Consider the following 19295-nt stretch of genomic DNA (forward strand, 5'->3'; position numbering starts at 1 on the left):
GCAGCCAGAACCTGGTCCCCATGCGGGTGTCTCCAGGGACGGTGCACCCCCGGGCCACACGGGGGCCTCTGCCCCAAATCCCAGTGGTGCCCAAGGAGAGCGTTTGAGCGCCGTCCAGGTCAGGCTCTTACCAGCAGCCCGATGGGGCCACTGATAGTCTCCCATCCGCTTCCCTGGCAGCCCGGCCGAGGGCCACCGTGTGCTCCGCCCGAGGCCACCAGAGGCCTGTGGACGGTGCACCCCTGGGCAGAGGACACCGCCGAGGCTACCTAGGTCAGCGGCACGCAACGAGCCGGTGCCCCTCAGTGGCCGGAGCCCCGCGCTGAGGAGCCCCCTGTGCGTTTCTGCCACCGGCAGTCTCCTCGCTTCTGCCTGCAACCCACGATGCTTCTGTCACCAGCGGAGACGAACTCTTTCCAAGAGAGCATCCTGCATGAACTTGCGGCGGAAGCAGGCGGCACAGTGCGGTCTTCCTCGAGCCGTGACTTTTAGTACATTAAAGATCGTGAAACAACGAACCCACACATCCCAGATGACCGAGAGGAGAGGCAGGTACATTTAAAGGCGTCACACGCTGCATCCGGAGTCCGAGTGTCTGGACCGGTGTCCACAGCTGCCGGAAGGATCTCAGGAACCCTGCAAGCAAACCTGGAACCCGGACGGCCGTCAGGGAGCCCAGACCCTGCACTCCTCTTTCCCTCCCGCCGGGAAATGCCGTTAGGACGCGTCTTGTGTTCTCCTCAACTCAGACAAGCCGGCCTTCCATCCGGGGGCCTGTCCCCAGGGCAGAACCTGGGGAGGCAGGTCTATAGAGCTGTGCAGCTAACCCACTGTCTTCCAGGTCTCCTGTTTGCTGTTGTTCGTGCTAACGTTTTATGTTATTCTTAACAATTCCAAGGTGAAGTTGGACCCGCTGTCCCCAGTTCAGACTTGGCCATCTGCCATCTCCGCAAAAGAACACACCAGCAGGCTTAGACGAGCAGGAAAACCAAGGCTCAATCCAGCAAACATGTGAAAGTATGATCTGAAAGTCACCGTTCCAGGTTGGTCGAAGCCGTTGGCACTGGCTTCCTGCCTCGCCTTTGGGCACCTCTGTGATCTACCCCGCACCCCCATGCCGTGCCTGTGCCCCGCAGCTGGGCCCCGCTGTCGGCCAAGGGCTGTGTGCCCCTCAGTGCACACAGGACCTTCCTTCCTGTGCTTTCTCCACATGTGACCAAGCCACCCTTGGAGGCCTGCAAGAAAGGGGCACGAAGACTGCAAATCTTTCCATGTTTCAGACCTACCTCCTGCCACCCCCCGGCCCCAGTGCCCCATCTCCCACCTGCTATCTGCCTGCAGCAACCTCTCTGCCCTGGGGATCCTCCCGCGGGGACCAGTCCTTTCTCTCAAGAGGGCAAGTCCTCTTCTCCAAAGGTCCTCCACCACGAGCCAGACCGGGTCCTTCCGTCAAGGCCTCTAAGCGCCCTGTTCACCTTCTGTGGACAATTTGTGAACCGTGTCTGTCTTCCTGCAGCTGCTTTGGGATACTTGGAACCAGCGTCACAGTGACTGACACAGGGCAGGCACTCACGGATTGTATTTGTTCAATAAACTGTGTAAGACATTGGTTTTTAAATCCCGCTTTGGAGTTGAACGTACATCTGCTGGGGCGCCGTGACTTAGAATGAACTGCACGAATACTGTACTGAGACCCGTCACTTGGCGCCTGTTTCCCGTGAGGGCCCCTTCTGCAGCGGAAGTGGGGCCCTGAGACTTTGCTGTGGCTCCGCGTTTCCCTAGAGGTCCAAGTAAAAGTCTTTCAAATCCGTTTCCCAAGCAACGGAGCAGAGGAATCCCGTTCCAACGGCCCCCTAGAACCCCATGCGGTACAGACAGTCTGCAGGTTAGAAGCGTTCCTTTCGCGAGCAGCACTCAGCGCACATGGGCGGTCCTGGAGACCAACGGAGTTTCCGTCCTCTCAAACCTCAGAGCACCGTTTTGGGCACGAAAATACACCACAGGCAGACACTAGCACTCCAATACGTAGATAGGCAGACAGTCCTAAAAAGATCCACACCGTTTCTGCCGAAAGCCCTTCCTGAAGTCCTGGCACGCCCCCTCAGCCCACCTGCCCCAGGGACACAGAGGCAGGGGCTCTGGGGCCACAGGGGGAGAGGGGTGGTGCAGCAGAGCCGGGCCTGGGTGTTTTGGCGACCGTGCACCCTCCCGGAGCCACCCCAGGCGGGTCCTCGCCACCGGTCCACACAATTCACTAAGCACCTGGTGTGCAGAGTCCCTGTGACCGCTGGTCTGGGTCTGGGTCTGCCCACGAGCTGGGTGCAAGCCGGGGGGGGGGGGGGGGCAACCGATGTCGGGGCGGCCTGCAGTCTCCGTTAGAGTCTGTGCGCTCAGGAAAGAGCATCCCCCACATGCCGGACTCCCCATCTGACACAGAAATGATGCTTGCCGACTGTTTAATGAGTAGGACGCACAGGTACGAGGCAGAGGCTGAGATGACACATATAATCTTTGCCAGCACGATTACAACAACAGATCCGCTCAAATACATACAAAGTTTATTAAAAATAGATTGCAAATGAGCTACAGTAGAAATGGGAAGTACAGCAGTTCTGGTGTTTCCACAGTGACGCACAGTCATGACCTCGTCACCCACGGGCGGCCAAACCCACCCGTTTCCAGGTTTACAACCACACACACACACATACGCACACACACACACACACACACGCCCCTGCATGTAAGTATTTACATGTACGTGCGTGTACTTAGGCGTGTTTGTTTCTTTCTACAGATTAACGGAACAGTGACTCCTCTGCGTCTGCTTCATGACAGCAAGTGTGGATTTTGTCCCCGTGAGGCGGCCAGTGTTGTCGAGCTCTCCGGGAGGGGCCCGCTTCTCCTAGAGCTCTAAAGCAAGCGCATCCTTCATAAACACGTAGACCAGGTTACTCTCTTAAACGAGGGCAGCGGTGACAGCACACTTCCAGATAAGAACCCTGATAGACGTGAAAAATATTTACACTCGCGTTTCAATGATTTATCATACAGCGCCTATTAAAGTGATTTCTAAGGCTAAAAAGGCTCTCCTCCCTCTTCTGTTTGAAAGTGTGCACGTTTTTCTAACATACGCATTTTGTCAGAACAATCTGGTGCAGAAAAATCCTCAGGATCCCACAGCAGGGCCTTGTCAAATAGAAGCTTCGCTCATAATCCCCACGTAATTTACCATTTTCACATCACACAGTAGAAACCAGAGTGAGATCCGTGTCTGTATCGGCCACATGTTCACAGCTAAAGAAAGGACACTGGTCACAGTAACTCATCAAATGAAAGTTCAGTAACTATCAGATGTGAAAAAAAAAATACTTTCAACTGCCTCACAAGTCACTCTTACAGTATTTAAATCGTAGATGCCATGTCATTGGCCCTTCTTTCCCAGACAGGACATGGATGTCACTCTTTCTTCTCTGCATTTAAAATTTCTGAGCAATAGTTGTGCTCAAAGGTCACTACTGACCCCTGCCCCCCCCCCATCCCTCTCCAATATGTGTTTCTACCCACATCGACACTGCCCAGCTAAACAGATGCTCTTTTACAGATTCCCCTGAATATTTGAAATATTAACTTCCTAACGTCATTGCCATCTTCAAAATCACCAATGATTTATTAGCCTAACAGTAATCTGACGTTTATAAAAATAAAATATCCTAAGCTTCAATCCTCAAAATTTTCTTCTTGGAGAATTTTTTAAAATCAACTATTTAGAATGTACTGGGAGGGCTGTCCCCGTATGGAAGGAGAGGGGCAGGGTCTCCGATGGGCATCACCTCCCTCCCAGGAGGTGTGGGTCCGAGCCGCATCCTAACTGCACGGACAAGACTAGCGAGCCCGGCCCACGAGAGCTCTGGACTCAACGCGCCGGGCGTGTCCTCCGTGCCCACCCTCCTCTGGGACATCTGCAGTTACTATGGAATAGTGCAAACAAGGTCTGGGGGTTCAGGCTACGCCCCGTCCCATCCCTACAGTCCAGTCTGTGACACGGGACGGACGTGGCCTCTCGGCACCCCTGGGGACAGCAGGGGAGACACCCCACTGCCCTCGCCTGCGCTGCACGCTCCCCCTTTCCAGCTTGGACTCTAGAAAAAGCAACAAAAAACGTATCTTCGGGTGAGTCAGATAATTAAGAAATTGGACAGTGTTTTACATCGTATAAATGATAATCTCCTGGTAAAACAAAAGGGCTTCTTGGACTGGGACCACCTCTAAATCCCACCCATCTTCCAAACAGCCCTTCTGTGACTCGGAAATGCCGCCGCCTCCTTCTCTCCCCCGACCATCCTCCAAAGCCGCACCGGGAGGACGCTGGGCTGAGCACGGGTGCCATTTCCTGGTCTCACTTTGTGTTCAGTTCGTTTTCCAGTTCTGTTAATTTACGAGAGGCTTTCACTTTATTGGACACATCTTGACCTTGTGAGAACAGCCGCTGGCGCTCTTTGAATGTCAAGTTCTCAGGGGCTCCGGAATTTCCAGGTAAATCTGCATCATGGCTGCGTCAGAGGGAAACGTAAGACATCACTGGTCAAGATGGAAATAACTTGTCAACAATTAGGTAACTTTACATAGCGGGCAATTCAGTTCAATGTTTCCTGAGGGAGACTCATTCTTTGTTAAACCAGCCAAGACCCTTCCTCTAAATACAGTCACTGGGGTTGTATTCAGAGCCGTGCAAAAAAAGGGGCAGGATGCCCTCCCGCCTAAAATACTGACTTTCTCCCGACACATCCAACTCTCAAAACACTGGTAACTTCAGTTTTAGCAGGCAGGGGGTTCTTCATAGCCGAGTTGATCTAAAGAGGGCAGTTTAAAAGCACATAATTTTAACGAGCCCCACATGTACCCGACAGGCATCAGGATACCTAACTTAACACCAAGTTACAGGAAGACGCTGAAGATTTTCTCCGTCAGTTCCATTTCAGAGCTTTAAGAACTGTCTGGGCCAATTTGTTTCTACCACCCGGGTGAGAGCGCTCGGTGGAGACACCAAGCCTACTCGTGCCTTCTGGCTTCGCGGGTGGAAGCAAACAGCAGCACATCCGCTGCTTCTGAAGGTCTAGGAAGTTCTAGACTAGGAAGTCGGGTACGTACACCCGTGTCTGAGACAGAATTCTGTGAGCAACGTGAAACGAAGCAGCCAGCAGGCTCACACACTCGTGTACAATGAGGGACGCCTGAGGTGATCAAGTCTCTAAACTTGCGATCCAGCCTCATACAAGAACGGTGTGAGGAAGGCAGCGATCCTTCCGTGAAGCTGTTCACAGCTGTCAATACCTTTTCGCCAGCTTCTCTCTCGGGTCCCGGGAGCCGTCACGGGCACCGATCGCTGCCCCGGAAGATCCCACGGAAGAGTTTGGTCCTTTTCCATAAAAGAAAAAGTCAAAGTTAAAGTACCCGCATACCTCCCAAAACCTTATCATCATCGAGAGGCGGGGCCCACAGAAGAAGAGGAGGTCTTTACTGAGTGAAAGCACAAGGTTCTTCAAACGAGACAAAAGATGCCTTGGTCTGCAGCCGGCTTCGCTCAGCGGCCTGCGAAATCCATCACTGCCCCGACAGGCGCTGTGACAGCACAGGTCTTAGGTGGCAGTGCCAGAAAGTTCAAACCAGGCAAGATGCAGTCGCCATGAGCTCAGAAGATGCGCTTAAGGGGGGAGGGAGTCACACCGGCCCCCCCCCCCCCCCCCCCCCCCCCCCCCCCCCCGGGGGGTGGTGATGGTCAGACAGTCCTGATGGGAGGAGCTTCCTTACAAAAACAAAGGAGAGTGAATGTAACCTAGCCAGTAACCATGTGACTGAAGGGTCTCTTTTCAGGACAGCTAATGGATTTTTTCCTACATAAATGGCTGTAATTATTGACACTTTGAAAACAAATGAGCCACCAAAACCCCTCGTGTTTGATATAAATGCTGCAGATACAAACTCACTCAAAATACTCCCCGAGGCAGCACCGTGTACTGAGTGAGCAAGCCCGCGGGACACTCGGCCTGGGTCCCTGGCTCTGAGCCTGGCCCAGCCACTGAGGTGACCGACAACATCAGTCCGGGAATAGCACCGCCACCTTATCTACTCCACGGGGATGTTGAAGGTCAAGAAATGATGCAGAGAGAACTTTTAAATGCATCCCAGTATCATATTAAAAGGTGTGTTAAAATCACAATGCATTATATCAGTACTCTGTTACCACACCAGCAAAAAGAAACGTCACGTTTGAAGAACCTTTGGCTTATGGGGATACAAGCCGGAGCACAATACTCAAAATACTCAGCCAACGCTGACAGCATTGCGTGTCCGATTAAATAAACGGCAGTTACTACAGTATTTCAACATTAAAATCATCCTTTTTAGACAGGTTGCACAAAAATCAATTTTTGCTTTTCTGTAGGACAGGACACGCTGTGCGGACGTGTGCAGTCACGTCTCAGCACAGCACCTCTCCTGTCCCTCAGCAAGGTCCCCTGTGGTCACCGTATGCAAAGTCATCCTCCACAAAGACTCAAAAGATGAGTCAGACTGTATCCATAACCTCAGATAACCCAGAGTGGATCTTCACGTTAATTATCTGCAGAATAGAATTTTTTCAATTTTAACTCTAAGTTTTGTTTTAGAAGACATATCTTTTGAGCTTTGTTTTAAGAATGACACTTGCTTCTTCCACTGGTAAAAATTCTTCAAAATTTTCAAAGTTAATCAGAACATTACTTTCAGGAGACTATATATGTGAATCCTGCACACTTCAAATAGTTCTCAAAAAGCTCCAGTTAAACCACATTTTTCAATATATTGCTATGCTGGAACGGGATGTTACTTATTCCAATGCATAGCCCGATTCTGTTCCCCCCAGGGCCCAGTGGAAGAAACCAAGTCTGTGTCCTTCCCAGAGTGCTCACGACAGAAAAGTGAGCTGAGCCCAGGGCACGGCCGCGTGAGGGAGAGGCAGGGAGGTCACAAGCACCCTGCATGTGGTGCAGACAGCTTTGTACTTTACGAAGGAAGTCTTCAAAGAGGCACGAGCGGGCAGGTGTGGGACAGAACCTATGTGGCGTTTCAGATGCGAAATAAATTAAGTGTTAGCTCGTGGGTGAAAGCCAAAGTGGTCTCGAGTGACCGCCTCGCCACAACACTGCGTCACCGAACCTCATCTGTTCGTGTCGGGACACAAAATATCTGAAGTTCAGCGTGTAATGTGCAAGGAGACTGATGGCATCTCCCTTCAAAAGTGACTATTATCCCACAAACGTCTTTGAGGTCCTACTTTCTAGATGCCGAAAACAGAAATTTTATAAAGATCTAACTTTGGCTTCTGGGCGGCCCAGCCTGAATATCATGCCGAGCCTTCCAGGGGCACCAGAGCACTGGCGCAGACAGGAGGCAAGACCCTGGCCAAGCCCACTTGTTCCGGAAGAGCCACCATTATGCATGCTTCTGACTTTCCAACTTCTTTTGGAATCGTGAGTCCTGCGTATCACACCACGAGGGTCTGGAAGCCCTCGTGCTCCTGAAAAGCACTAGATGTGAGCAAGTTTAGATAGTAAGACGAAAGTCGGGTCTGAATCCTTACGATTTTCGGTGATATCTTAAATATCCCTGCAGTGCTGTCTTGGACACTGGTCACTGCAGATGCGCCTGCGGTGGCCTTCCGGTCCCGGCACAGACAGGACCACTGTCACACGGGGCAGTGACGTCACGGGACACGTTAACTCAAGGTGGCCATGTGCCTGTTGAGGTCTGGCTAGTGCCGCGATGGCAGAGAATGTCACAGAGCGGGAAGGAGAAACCAGTCAGAGGGAGGAGTGATTTCACAAGGACTGGGTTCCCTGCCCCTGGTGTGAGGCAGCTCGCGTGACAGCAGGGCCATCCGCGCAGCGTGGCACTGACTAGGCCACCAGACTACCACGGAAAGCAGGAGCCATCGTTATGACCCAGCTCGGTAGGGGAACTACTGGGGCAGGTAACTCAGAACAGAGAAGTGCTACTCATGTTAAAGAACGAAACTTAGTGTGCGTGTGACCGTGACACTACGGCTGAGAGGATCTTATCTTTAGACACCAAAAAGTGTGGAAGAAAGGACTTGTTCAAGTAAGTGTAAGAGTTATCAGAATTAGGCAGAGAACGAAGGCTGAAACAGTACTTGGTGACCGGGGAGAAGGACTGGGACCCTACAGGCCACAGCCGTGCGGGGCGGACACACCCGGAAGCAGAGACTAGTGAGCAAGCGAGATCAAGAGGCCGGAGCGAGTGCTGATTGGGGCGGCCCCCACCACAGGGGCCGCGCAGTCCCCGCTCCAATCACGAAGGAAGACACAGGGGGCTTGATTGGTCAACCCATGACCCCACGCTTTACCTCTACCTTTCGAGTGGCGGGGGTGGTGGGAGCCCGGTGGCTTTGGAGGGGGAGGAGGGGGCCGGCCTGCTCCGGGAGCAGCACCGTGGGCAGCGGCCGAGGGGGGCTGCAGGGAGCCGGAGAGAAAGAGGCCGTCGGAGGCCGGGCGCGGCCGGCGGGGGGGTGGCCGTGGCGCAGGGGCGGCGGGAGGAAGGCGGCCCCGGGACTTGCCGGTGTGGGAGAGCTTGTCCTGACCTGCCAGACTGCAGTCCTCCTCCTCCTCCTCCTCCTCGTGGTACGCAACGAGCCTGGCGGTGTACAGGGAGTCTGGGGACAGGGCCGGGGCCTGCAGGGAGGAGGCGGTCCGCTGAGGTGGGGGAGGAGGAGCAGCCGCCGGGGAGGACGGGGCCGGGAGCTCGTAGCCCCGCGGCAGCGGCGGTCTGCCCAGGCCCGGCTCCTCCGGCTCCAGCAGCCTGCGCTCGGCCTCCGCGTGCTGTCTGCGCCTCTCGGCTTCCAGGCGGCTGTAATAACCTTCTTCCTGTCGCCTCTGCGGGCGGAACACACAAAAGCGCAAAGGTCAGAGTCAGGAGGGGGCCTTCCCGGGGTGCAAAAGGACGCGTTACCCTCTGACCCCCTCTGCACACCCTTGCGAATCCAGGGGATAGGAGAGTTTCGACAGAACGTTCTAGGACAGGACAGGCCGATCCTTCTGGAAGCACGGACACACTCAGGCTACCGTGGAATTATCTGACGTGAAACCGCTCCAAAGCATGGACGGACGGACGGACGCTCAGGCACCTTCAAGCTCCAGCTTCCAATCCTACACCACCGTCCCCATTCAGTTATCCCTCCAGGCCTCTCTCTAATTCTCGGCTGCTCCTGTCTCTCTCCTTCTGTTCTTGTAGGATGTTAACTTACCTCTTCACTGCTGGGTTTAAAGACAAAACCAAACCAAAAACAGGCTCTAGCCGGCTTTCTACAGCCGGCGCCCTCAACAACAGCCGCCTTGCGCGCGCGCTGTCTCACCGAGCCCCAGGGTCCAGAGAGCAGCCCTTCCTCTACCAGAAGGAAGATGAAGTCACCTGGTTTATTTCCAGTTATTCAGAGAAGTGAACAGAAACCATAAAACATTACTCATTTTCCCAGGGCGACAATCTAACAGATAGAGGTATGCTTTCCGCAGTTCTTAATTTACAGTTCAAACCTTAAACTCCCTGGCAGACAGAAAATGAGAGAGCCAGGCATTCAGAGCAACAGCAACACGATATTCAAATATATTTTGACACATACTGTACATTTTTTTCTGACATACATCTGCACAAACTACAGTTGACAGCGTTAAAATTATTTTAACATTAAAAAAGGTCACAGCACAGTTGGGTTAAAGATTGACAGGTTCCAGAACACATGGAAAAGTGGATGGAAGAGAGGGATGTGAGGTCAAACTGGAAGCTCTGCGTCCGCCTAGATGCCGTGCAGGCTGCAGAGCGCAGCCAACGGGTTTGAAGTCCACTCAACCCAAAACACACAACTAATCTCAGGGACCTTGCTGGCATTCGGGTACAGGCTTCTGGTCCCCGCCGGGAGGTGTGTGCTTATGTCTGCGGTCTGCTCCCCGCCCCCCAGCCCTCCCAGCCCCACACACGGTGACCACAGCACTCACGCTTCCCCTTTCGTGGTCAGGTGCCAGCCAGCCTCGTCTTGGCATTGGACCCAATTTCTCACTTTATCTTCTTACTCTGTGTTGAGACATCTTTTACCTTGTTTTCTAACATAAAATAAGGGTCTGCTTATTAGGCTCGGGAATCAAATCCAGAATGAGCCCTGTGGCCTTTAGTGTGACATGAACGACAGCCACCTGACGACATTTTAGGAGGAGACCAAAGTATCCCTTTATAGTTACACTAAGAGCAGATACAGTGACGTGACCGGACAGGTGGCCCATCCGACTAACGAACGGCACGTTCTTCTGTAACAAAGCCAGCCCCTCAATTGTGGACGCTGCGGATAAAAAACGGCTCATCCAGCTTTTTAGTGACCACTCAACTCTAGAAGCAGTTACGGAGTGAGACCCAAGCGTTACATGACATAGTGGTGAGCTGTGAGGGCTCACGCTGGAAGAGGCTGGGAGCGGAGGGCCTGAGCACAGGGCGCGGGCAGGCCTCCCGCACACGGGCCCCGAGGGGGGTGCGGGCCACAACACACCCCTGCACTGACAAGTCTAGGGGCTCACGTTGCGGAGAACTGATTCTGACCGGGACTTCTCCCGACACAAGTGAAAGACACCGGGGCACCCGGCCCCACTAGCAGAGGCCGCTTCCGAGACTGCAGAAGCTATGTGGACACAGCCGCTGAAGGTCACAGGATGATGCCAAGGAACCGTGAGGGTCTAGAAGATGCAGAGACCGCTACTTCTCACACAGGTACGTGTCCTAGCCTTATTATTCTACTTTTGTCTAGATGAGTCACATCGTTTCTGCCAATCGAGCTCTTCACTAGTTACACATCCAGATGGATCGTATCACTCACTACACAAGGTTTCCTAAAAGCGCTCTCTTTCGGGGGAGGAGGGGGCTTCATTAATACGGCTCACGAGACTGTCAAAGGAGGAATCAGGAACGAAAACTCCCCACCGGCAGCTGTGGCGCCCACGGCCCCCGCCTTCACAGAAGGGAAGCGTCAGAGCGGACAGGCTCCCCCACCCCCGCCACGGGTGCCCCCTCAGGGCCAGCTGCGCACACACTGCGGTCCCGGTTGTCAGGGTGGACCCAATCAGCTGTCATTTTGAAATTCACGTAAAAGATTACTTTCATAAAAAGAATCCACATGTGGAACCAAAATAACAACTCGGGATATTAGATCACATTCTAGTTGAATTTTCCTCGTATCGCGCTTTTTGTAAGCTATCTGACCTGCTGACCGCCAACCAGAATGGAGTACTTTCCGTAAGGAACCTACTTGAAATGCGCGGGGCGAACACACCGTCTACGTCCCTGGTGCTTCACCGCCCGAGCTCCGACCGCACAGCCGCACAAGCACCACCCTCACCCCACCAGGCGGAGCCACGTCCAGGAAAGGGCAGGGCCCCGAGGGAGCGGACCGGCCGGGAGGAGGCTCGGCCACCCCGACGGGCCTACGAGTTCAGAAGCGGGAGAGAGACAGGACTCAGGTGGGAGGACGTGGACACCGTCCGGAGCAGAGGCGGGCGGGCCGGGCCGGGCTCCAGTCTCCGGTCCGACAACAAAGGAGGGGTCCAGGCCCCGTTGTGTCTCGCACGCGTTAGGATGCGTGCAGCGTCTGCCCCTCTGCCCCAGCCCATCCATCGGGTTCAGGCTAAGCCGGGAAGCCTCTAGCCGCCCCTACAGGACCATGACCTTGTCTTCGGCGTCTCGCTTCGTCCTCTCCTCCTCCTGCCTGGCGCGGTCCTCTGCTTCCCGCCTGCGCATGTCGTCCAGCTGCCGCTGCCGCCGCCGCTCCTCGTCCTGTAACTAACAACGCAGGGACTTTAACCTCCGCCCTGCACGCTCCAGCAGCACGAGGCGCGGAGAGCACACACTGGCACAAGCAGACACACACACACACACACACACACACACACACACACACACACACGACGTCAGATACAAAATACCCGGTTAGATCACCGTGGGAAGACGGCAAAACGTACACATTTCACAGCTCTACGTTTCAAAATTAAGCTGCCTAACAGCACTGTCCCCACAGTTCCACGAACTGCTCCAAGAAGGAATCTGTTTCATACATCCACACCGTGAATAAGCAGGACTGTAGCCAGCTCACATAAACCACACTCCCGTGACACACGGACCCTCCAGTTACGCAACTACGGGGTGCACTCGGCCATCGTCTCCCCCCCATCCTCCTTCCCTCCGGTCTGCATGCTTGTGGGCTGGGGCACACAGACCTCAGGTCCCTGGGGTGGGTCCCACGTGTCAGCACACAACCCCAGAGGGATACCGGGACCGTGGGCCAAGCCCCTGGCCCACTGACCCTTGGCCATCGGCTTTCTCCAGACCCCATCCTGGACTCCAAGAATTCCTTCTCAGCCCAGGGAGACCCCAAAGTCTTGAGCCAAAGAATCTGAGCCTGTATTCGCAAGGGACCTCACTTCACCTCTCTTCTGCTACAACCTCTCAGCCAAGTCAATTGGCCGGTCTCTGAATAATTCTCGTGTCTGGAAACCTACCGCCTGCTCCCTGAAACAGCATAGAGCCAAATTCCTCTATGTGCCACAGGTTGAGAATATCTTTTCTAAAAGGATCCTTGGATTAAACGTACATTTGACCAGAACAGAGGAAAACGCCCTTTTGTTACGGCCCCAGACAACGGCAACTTTGAAAGCTTGCTTCTCCAAGTATTTCCTTTCTGTTCCAGAGCTGGTCTGCGGTAGCACCCAAGAAATGTGCCTCCAGACGTCAAGAGGAGTGGATTCAAAATTTTAAAAATTAGAACGTAACCCAACGCCATCTAGTTTCATTGTTAAAGCCCCTGAAGGACTCCCCTTAAGTAAAATTGCTCGTGGTGTGTTTCAGTATTTACGGAATTACTGCTTATGTAGAAACTGAAGTTCACAGCAAAAACAGAAACGGGATTTGAATTGTATTTGTATTTTTTTTAAAAACAAAAACCTTAACAGCTTCACTCCTGCCTTATTTCTGTGGAATAAACACTGCAGCCGATGGGAAAGGAACAAATTAACTTGGCATCGTTAGGCTTTTTCAGGTCAGCAAACAATATTAAAACATCTTAGAAAAAAAAAAACCCGCTCCTCAAGAAGACAAATTTACGTAATTTCCCGTTTAGTTCAAATCTAGGCATAAGCCCAGGGGAGATGTTGGGATGTTGGCTGTGAGGGGCTCAGAGCGGGAGCACAGGCTACGGATTCCGAGCCCAAGAAACAAGGCAGAACTGTGAGGGCTCCCGGCCCCCCGGGGTCGCGCAGGGCTGGCCTCCACCGGGGAGCTCCCCCCGCCACAGCAGGGTCCATGGCCCGCAGCACCAGTGCGTCAACCAATCTACACTCATCGGTCCGAAGTGTGAGAAACGGCACCCAAATAAAAAGAACCAGATAAGCTAGCAGCTGGTATTAAATAGGCTACATGGAAGGGCGTAAAAGCACGTTAGCGTCCCGCACAGACTCCCTCGTCGTGCTTTACCTGCCAGACGCAATTAAAACCAGGCCTGGGCAAGGACAACACAACACGCTAAGATGGCCCGCTGGGTCCTCCCCGCTGAGGAGAGGCACCGTTTTCAGAAACGGGCACAACTGCAGTTCTCATAATTACAGGTACAGAATGCTACCTAGCAAATCTACAGCAGGCACCTTCTCTTCAAAACCTTCATTCTTCTACATCTGGATGGGGTCGGCGAGGAACCTTCTCCGGTGTTAAGGTCCCCAGCTCCTCTTTTTACTGTTACCCACGAACCCATCCATGCTGTCGCGACAAAGGCAGTTTCTGCCCACTGCCTGGCAAGCTGCTTCACGTCTTTTCACTTCCAAAACAAGGCTTTTCATTCTTCATACAGATGCTGCTTTGCCCGACCCTCCTCCCCCAAAAGCGTAATGACAGGAATGATAACCCAGCCTCTAAACTTACTCCAAATTAGCTCAAAATGGTACGCTGTGCTGTGTGGTCTACTTGCGTTCAGTGCCAGGGAAAGGGCGTTTCAACCTAAGCCACACATTTAACACAGGCTGAGCTGCACGGACAGACTGTGTTAACCTGGGGTGAGAAGAAGAGGACACGGGCTCAGTGTTTTACACGCAGAGAACGAAGGGTGGGCTACTATGGAAGCCACCTGCAGGAAGCTACGTTTGGGGGAAGCAGCCGCAGTTCTTACAGCAGCCATCAGCCCGAGCCACAGCCACTCCTGGCCGAGAACTGAGGCAGGGTCTCAGAAGCCACTGTCACCAGCCTGGCTGGTCTCGCTACGCTGGCGGTCCTCCCCTCACCTTCAGATTAAAAAAAGAAAACAGCTACATTGTGATCTGTGTGTTTATAACTTTATGCCACAGAAGACACTAACTCGTGTCTTTAATGTACAGTAAAAACTCCATTAAGGGAGACGATCTTGTTGCGATATCTGAATACAAATCAGGGCCAAGATGTCCTTTCGCTTTTGGGATCCTCGCTGGAAACACGACCGGAAGCCTGTCAGGGTCACCCTTAAGGCAACAGGCAAGCGTCATCCGCCTATGTTCCCACCCGTTAACAATACCCTAAAAAATGTTAATGCCCCGCAGTGAAGGACCCCCACGTGCAGGCCGTTTACTGCTACCGGGCTCAGGCACCCGACTCGGGTTCAGCCCACGAGCCCCATGCGGGAGAGGAAGTCCACTCTGTGTTTCTTCATGGGGAAAGCCATCCCCACGGCCCCGGGCACTTGGTGTGCAAGTCTCTTCCCTGGGCACGGCCCATGCCCCTGCCCGTTCAATGTAAGGACAGTGACAATTTTATCAGCAGCTGAAACGCTCTGGCTTTGCAGGGACAGGTGAGCCTGCGTGGGGCTGCATGCTGCACGCGGCCTACCACGTACATCGGGAGCTCTCTCACAGCAACGATCTCATCTTGCAACCACAAGAGTCTGTGTTCTACTCCAGCATGCCAACAAGCTGGCTTTCGTTCGAGCATATTCTCCTCCTACTTCCTGGAGTCAAACTGACCCTCCCTGAAGGCAGGCTTGGACACCACCCTCGGAGCCAGACCCCGCTCGCGAGGCGGGGGACTCCGGGGGAGCAGGCAGGGTCTCTCTGCAGGTGCAGCTCTCGGCTGGGTTCCTACTGACTCTTGCTTGAGGTTTTTATGATCTTGCTTTCGGTTCAGCCCCTCGTATGCCAATTCCTCCAGTCCCACACGAAGACCAGACAGGAAAGTGGCCTACGAGGGCGGACCTGGCCTGGGCCTTCCCATGAGGTCAGCAGTAGAGATGCTGAAATCGGTGACAGCGTCACTCGGCTGGTACCACCCCAAGGGGAGGGAGTCTTCCCCTTGAGCTGTCGGGTCCTCAGAGCCAGGAGACGAACCACTAAGACGGTAACAGGACAAAGCCTGAGACCAGGCAACTGAGAGACTGTCAGGTCACGTCAATTTCTAGTTGGAAGATAGCTCCTGGCAGGAGTTTCATGAGGAGGAGGCATTGTTGTGCAGCACGATATGAAATAAATATAAACTCAGAAAATTCCGGTAAGAACCTTGACTCTCACTCTTTCGACACTGCGTGACTTGTCACTACTGGGCGTGCCGCCTCGTCTGCTCTGCCTCCGTCACAGGTTCCCCCGGGGGAAGTGTGTGTAATTGTCTGGCAACCTACGGCAACGGAGGCCCGGTCACACAACCCGTCCCTCCCTGCAAACTTGAGTGGAGCCGGGTGCGGCTACGGCGGAGGCTGACATCTGCCCAACTCCACACAGCAGGTGCACGGAGGCATGGACGGAACACCAGCACTTCGTGGCCATGGGAAGACCCAGGACGTTTCTCTAAATGACAGGGTTCTGAAGACTCCTGAGATGTGACTTTTTTTTTTTTTTTTTTTTTTTAACAGGATCACCCTAGCTGCTGTGTTGAGAACAGACTGTGACACAGGGAACAAACGCAGAAGCAAGGGAGTCCCCTGCACTGAGCCAGGTGGGGACAGCAGTGGCTCAGGCCAATGTGGGTGTCAAGGTGGTCAGATTCTGAGAAGTAAAAACAGTTTCTTGACGGAGAGAAAAAGAGGGTTATGGTAACTAAGGCTTTTGGACTGAGCAATTAAAAGAATCAGCTGAAATGCGGAAGGCTGAAGGTGGACCCGCAGCATGTTGGGGGGGGGGGGGGGCGGTTTCCGAACATGCTGAACTTTGAAAAGTCTTGTCTGACTGCAGGCGGAAGTGTGGGCCAGGGCAAGGCCTGGGCTAGAAACGCAAACGCGGGTGTCGCTGGCTTCTCCAGCTCCCGGGGTCTGGAGGCGGGGGCGTGGGGGCCCGGGCTGGTTGGGGTGCCGACCACTACAAGTCCAGAGGGAGAGCAGAGCCGGTGAGACTGTGGGCTGCTCCCGACAGAGCACCTGCCCCGTTCATCCCAGGGTCGTACCCAGGAGACACCGTCACAGCCACGCGGGGCGCTGTCCCTACACTCTGCTGGCACTTGGGCCACCCCCTGTCCCGGGAAGAGGACGGGCGCCTGGCAGAGGCACCTCCCTGTAGACAAGCTGCCAATTCTGACCGAAGGACTCTACGTAAGGACACCGCTGTAAGAACGGTCATGTTTGCCAGGAAATGAGGCTGAGAAATGCTCAGAGATGGGGGGGTTGAGGTCAATAGGAGTGAAAAAAACTACCTTTTAAAGAAAGAAGAACTCTGAACTGTGTCTTCAAAACACAAATCCTCGTGTCCTCCTTCATCCCTAAGTATTGTCTATCTGTCACATAATCTGCACAGAAGAGTCTCGCTAGGCCTACAGAGCTGGAAAATCTCTACCAGCCAGGGCCTCGGGACAGTAGCTGGTGGGCAATGGATGCCCAGAGAGGATGTAACATGAGCATCTCAAACGAAGAATCTGCTCTAACCGGTATCTTCCGACCGCCCACCACAGGTGCACGTTGCCATACAAACAAGTGCGGAGAAAACATCCATATTTTGTCTTTGTCTCATGGCGGGGGGGGGGGGAGGTAACGCTAAAACAAATATGCTCTTCGGTTATCGAGGTGGGAAATGCTTCTGGGAGGGGCTTCTCTGCACAGTGGTCGTGCCACCACACTGTTGAGCTAAAAACGGGGGAGGGGCTGTCATTTGATGAGGAGGCCGTTGAAGTCAGACGGAGATTCGGGACGTTTTGAAAGTACTGTCGGATCCCGTCCTTGCTCGTTTAAAAAGTGACTAACAAAAAATGACCTCAAGTTATTAGGAACGTTTCAGCCGGCGCAGAACTCGTGGCCGGTGACACTGATAATGGCCCTGGAGCACCATGGACACTAAACGGTCGACTGAATCTCCCGAACGTGGATACCAAACACGCTGAATCGAGGGGCACAGTTGGTTGAGCGCCCGACTTCGGCTCAGGTCACAATCTCGCGGTTCGGGAGTTCGAGCCCTGCGCCGGGCTATGCGCTGACTGTGGAGCCCGCTTCCGATCCTCTGTCCGCCTCCCCCCACCCCCGCAGCTTGCACTCCCCCTCAAAAATAAAACATGAAACAAACAAAAACCCTGAACTGACAACAGAATGGGGTGTCAGGTATGTTTCGGCAGACGATACGGCCGGTGAAGCAAACTGAAGTCCGTGCGAAATTATTAAAGAAAACGGAGCAACATTTACCAAAAAGCTCTCTTTTTCTGCCAACAGACAGATGCCAGTTACATCTTAACTGGCAAAACAACGTGAATACCAATTCGGTTGAGTTTCTAGTAGTCGGTTATTCAAAATCTATTACCAGGGTAACAAAAATAGGTTATTCGTTGCAGGTTCTTTCGTTTGCTCGCGTATTTGTGACTCTACGTAAAAATACACAGAATCAATTTTGTGACTAAAACTGAGAAAAGGTCAAAGCCATAAACAAACAGTAACACTTAAAATTAACGGAGGAAAGCAAAGAGTAACTAAATCTAAACACACGGAAAGGCATGCTTCCCGATCCCGCAACTACGCGCCTGCGCTAGGACGCCCCAAGGAGCTGCGTCTACTACGAACACAAACCACCACCACCAACAGAAAAAAAGAAAATCAAGACAGGAAAAAAGTACCAAAGGGAAAGAAATGAGAACATACCAAATCTAGAACAGAGATTGCTGGCAGACCAGTCTGCTGCATAACAGAGAAGGAAACAAAAAGAAAGATGAAGTGTGAAAAAAAGTCAAGTTTAGACCGTATTCCACCCCGCGTGCTCGCTGCTCCCGCGCGTCAGCTGCGTTGGAGGACGGCCCGGGGAGCACAGCGAAAACTATGCGTGGACTTCTGATACCCACACACAGGAAAACGTCCACACGGCATTAAACACTTGAGCTTCGTTATTCTGACACACGGAAGGGACTTTAAAATTCCTCTGAGCTGTTACTTGGGGACTAAGATATTCACCTTAAATTTGATTAATGATGAACACGGAGACACTTTTCACTAAAATTGTAAGAAACTTTCCAAATGTCATAGTTCACGCTATGAGGCTTTGAAATGGTCACTGTGAACTATTTGGAAAACCTGACAGACCTTTAATAACAATTCACAGCTAAGAATAATTAGAGAAATACTACAATGCAGTTGCTAACTTTTCACTATGGGGCGGGGAGGGGGGGGATACAGTTATAACAATAAATGTTAACAATGTCTACCTATTTACCATACACGTCGGCTTTTGGTTCAGTATGAACTGCAGTAAACATCGCTGTTTTCTCGTGTCCTGGGGACGGGAGAGTTGGGCCAGGGGCACACGCCCTGCCTCTAGTGGCACTGGCCGAGGACAGGGAGGGGACCCTGCACGGAGCACTCAGCCAACCGTGGACACGGTGGACACCAGGGTCCGGACCCCAGGGTCAGCGCTGTGCTGAGAATTCTTATGCTACAAGTAATGCATCGTTAACCGGATGCGCTTTGAAATAAAGTAGCATTTTATTTGAGGGTAAATACAGTTGTTTTTCAGGAGTTTATTACTGGTGACTTAACATTTGGGTGTTCGTTCAGCTGGATGTTGGGTAAAGTCCTACATCCCCTTTGCTGACAAGAAGTGTGTAATAAGAAGTGTGCGAAACGTTTCAGGACAAAACTCACGAGGCAAACCTGAAAAGGGGTCAGAGTTGGCTGTATGGACTGGTCACTATCTAAGGTCACTCTGTGTCCTGATGTGGAAACATTCAAACACCTGATGTAACAGTTACTTGTTTAGATGTCTGGCAGACAGCATTGAGTAAAAGTGGCAATTAGAAACAAAATC

At 52.9% G+C, this 19295-nt stretch overlaps 1 protein-coding gene across 1 annotated transcript in view; it reads right to left on the reverse strand.

The window, feature by feature from the left end:
* Nucleotides 1-2491: 2491 nt before the first annotated feature.
* AFDN (afadin, adherens junction formation factor) overlaps nt 2492-19295 on the reverse strand; it is a 123761-nt gene continuing 106957 nt past the window's right edge. Inside the window, exons 34-37 of the mRNA XM_040449246.1 lie at nt 11755-11868; nt 8636-8927; nt 5332-5416; nt 2492-4550 (exon numbers count right to left, since the gene is read on the reverse strand). Of these exons, the coding sequence (XP_040305180.1) occupies nt 4397-4550; nt 5332-5416; nt 8636-8927; nt 11755-11868 (645 nt within the window). The 3' untranslated portion in view covers nt 2492-4396. The remainder of the gene's footprint in view (nt 4551-5331; nt 5417-8635; nt 8928-11754; nt 11869-19295) is intronic.

The sequence above is a fragment of the Herpailurus yagouaroundi genome, unplaced genomic scaffold (genome assembly GCF_014898765.1).
Source record: "Herpailurus yagouaroundi ecotype Mexico unplaced genomic scaffold, PumYag 198, whole genome shotgun sequence".
Classification (NCBI taxonomy): domain Eukaryota; kingdom Metazoa; phylum Chordata; class Mammalia; order Carnivora; family Felidae; genus Herpailurus; species Herpailurus yagouaroundi.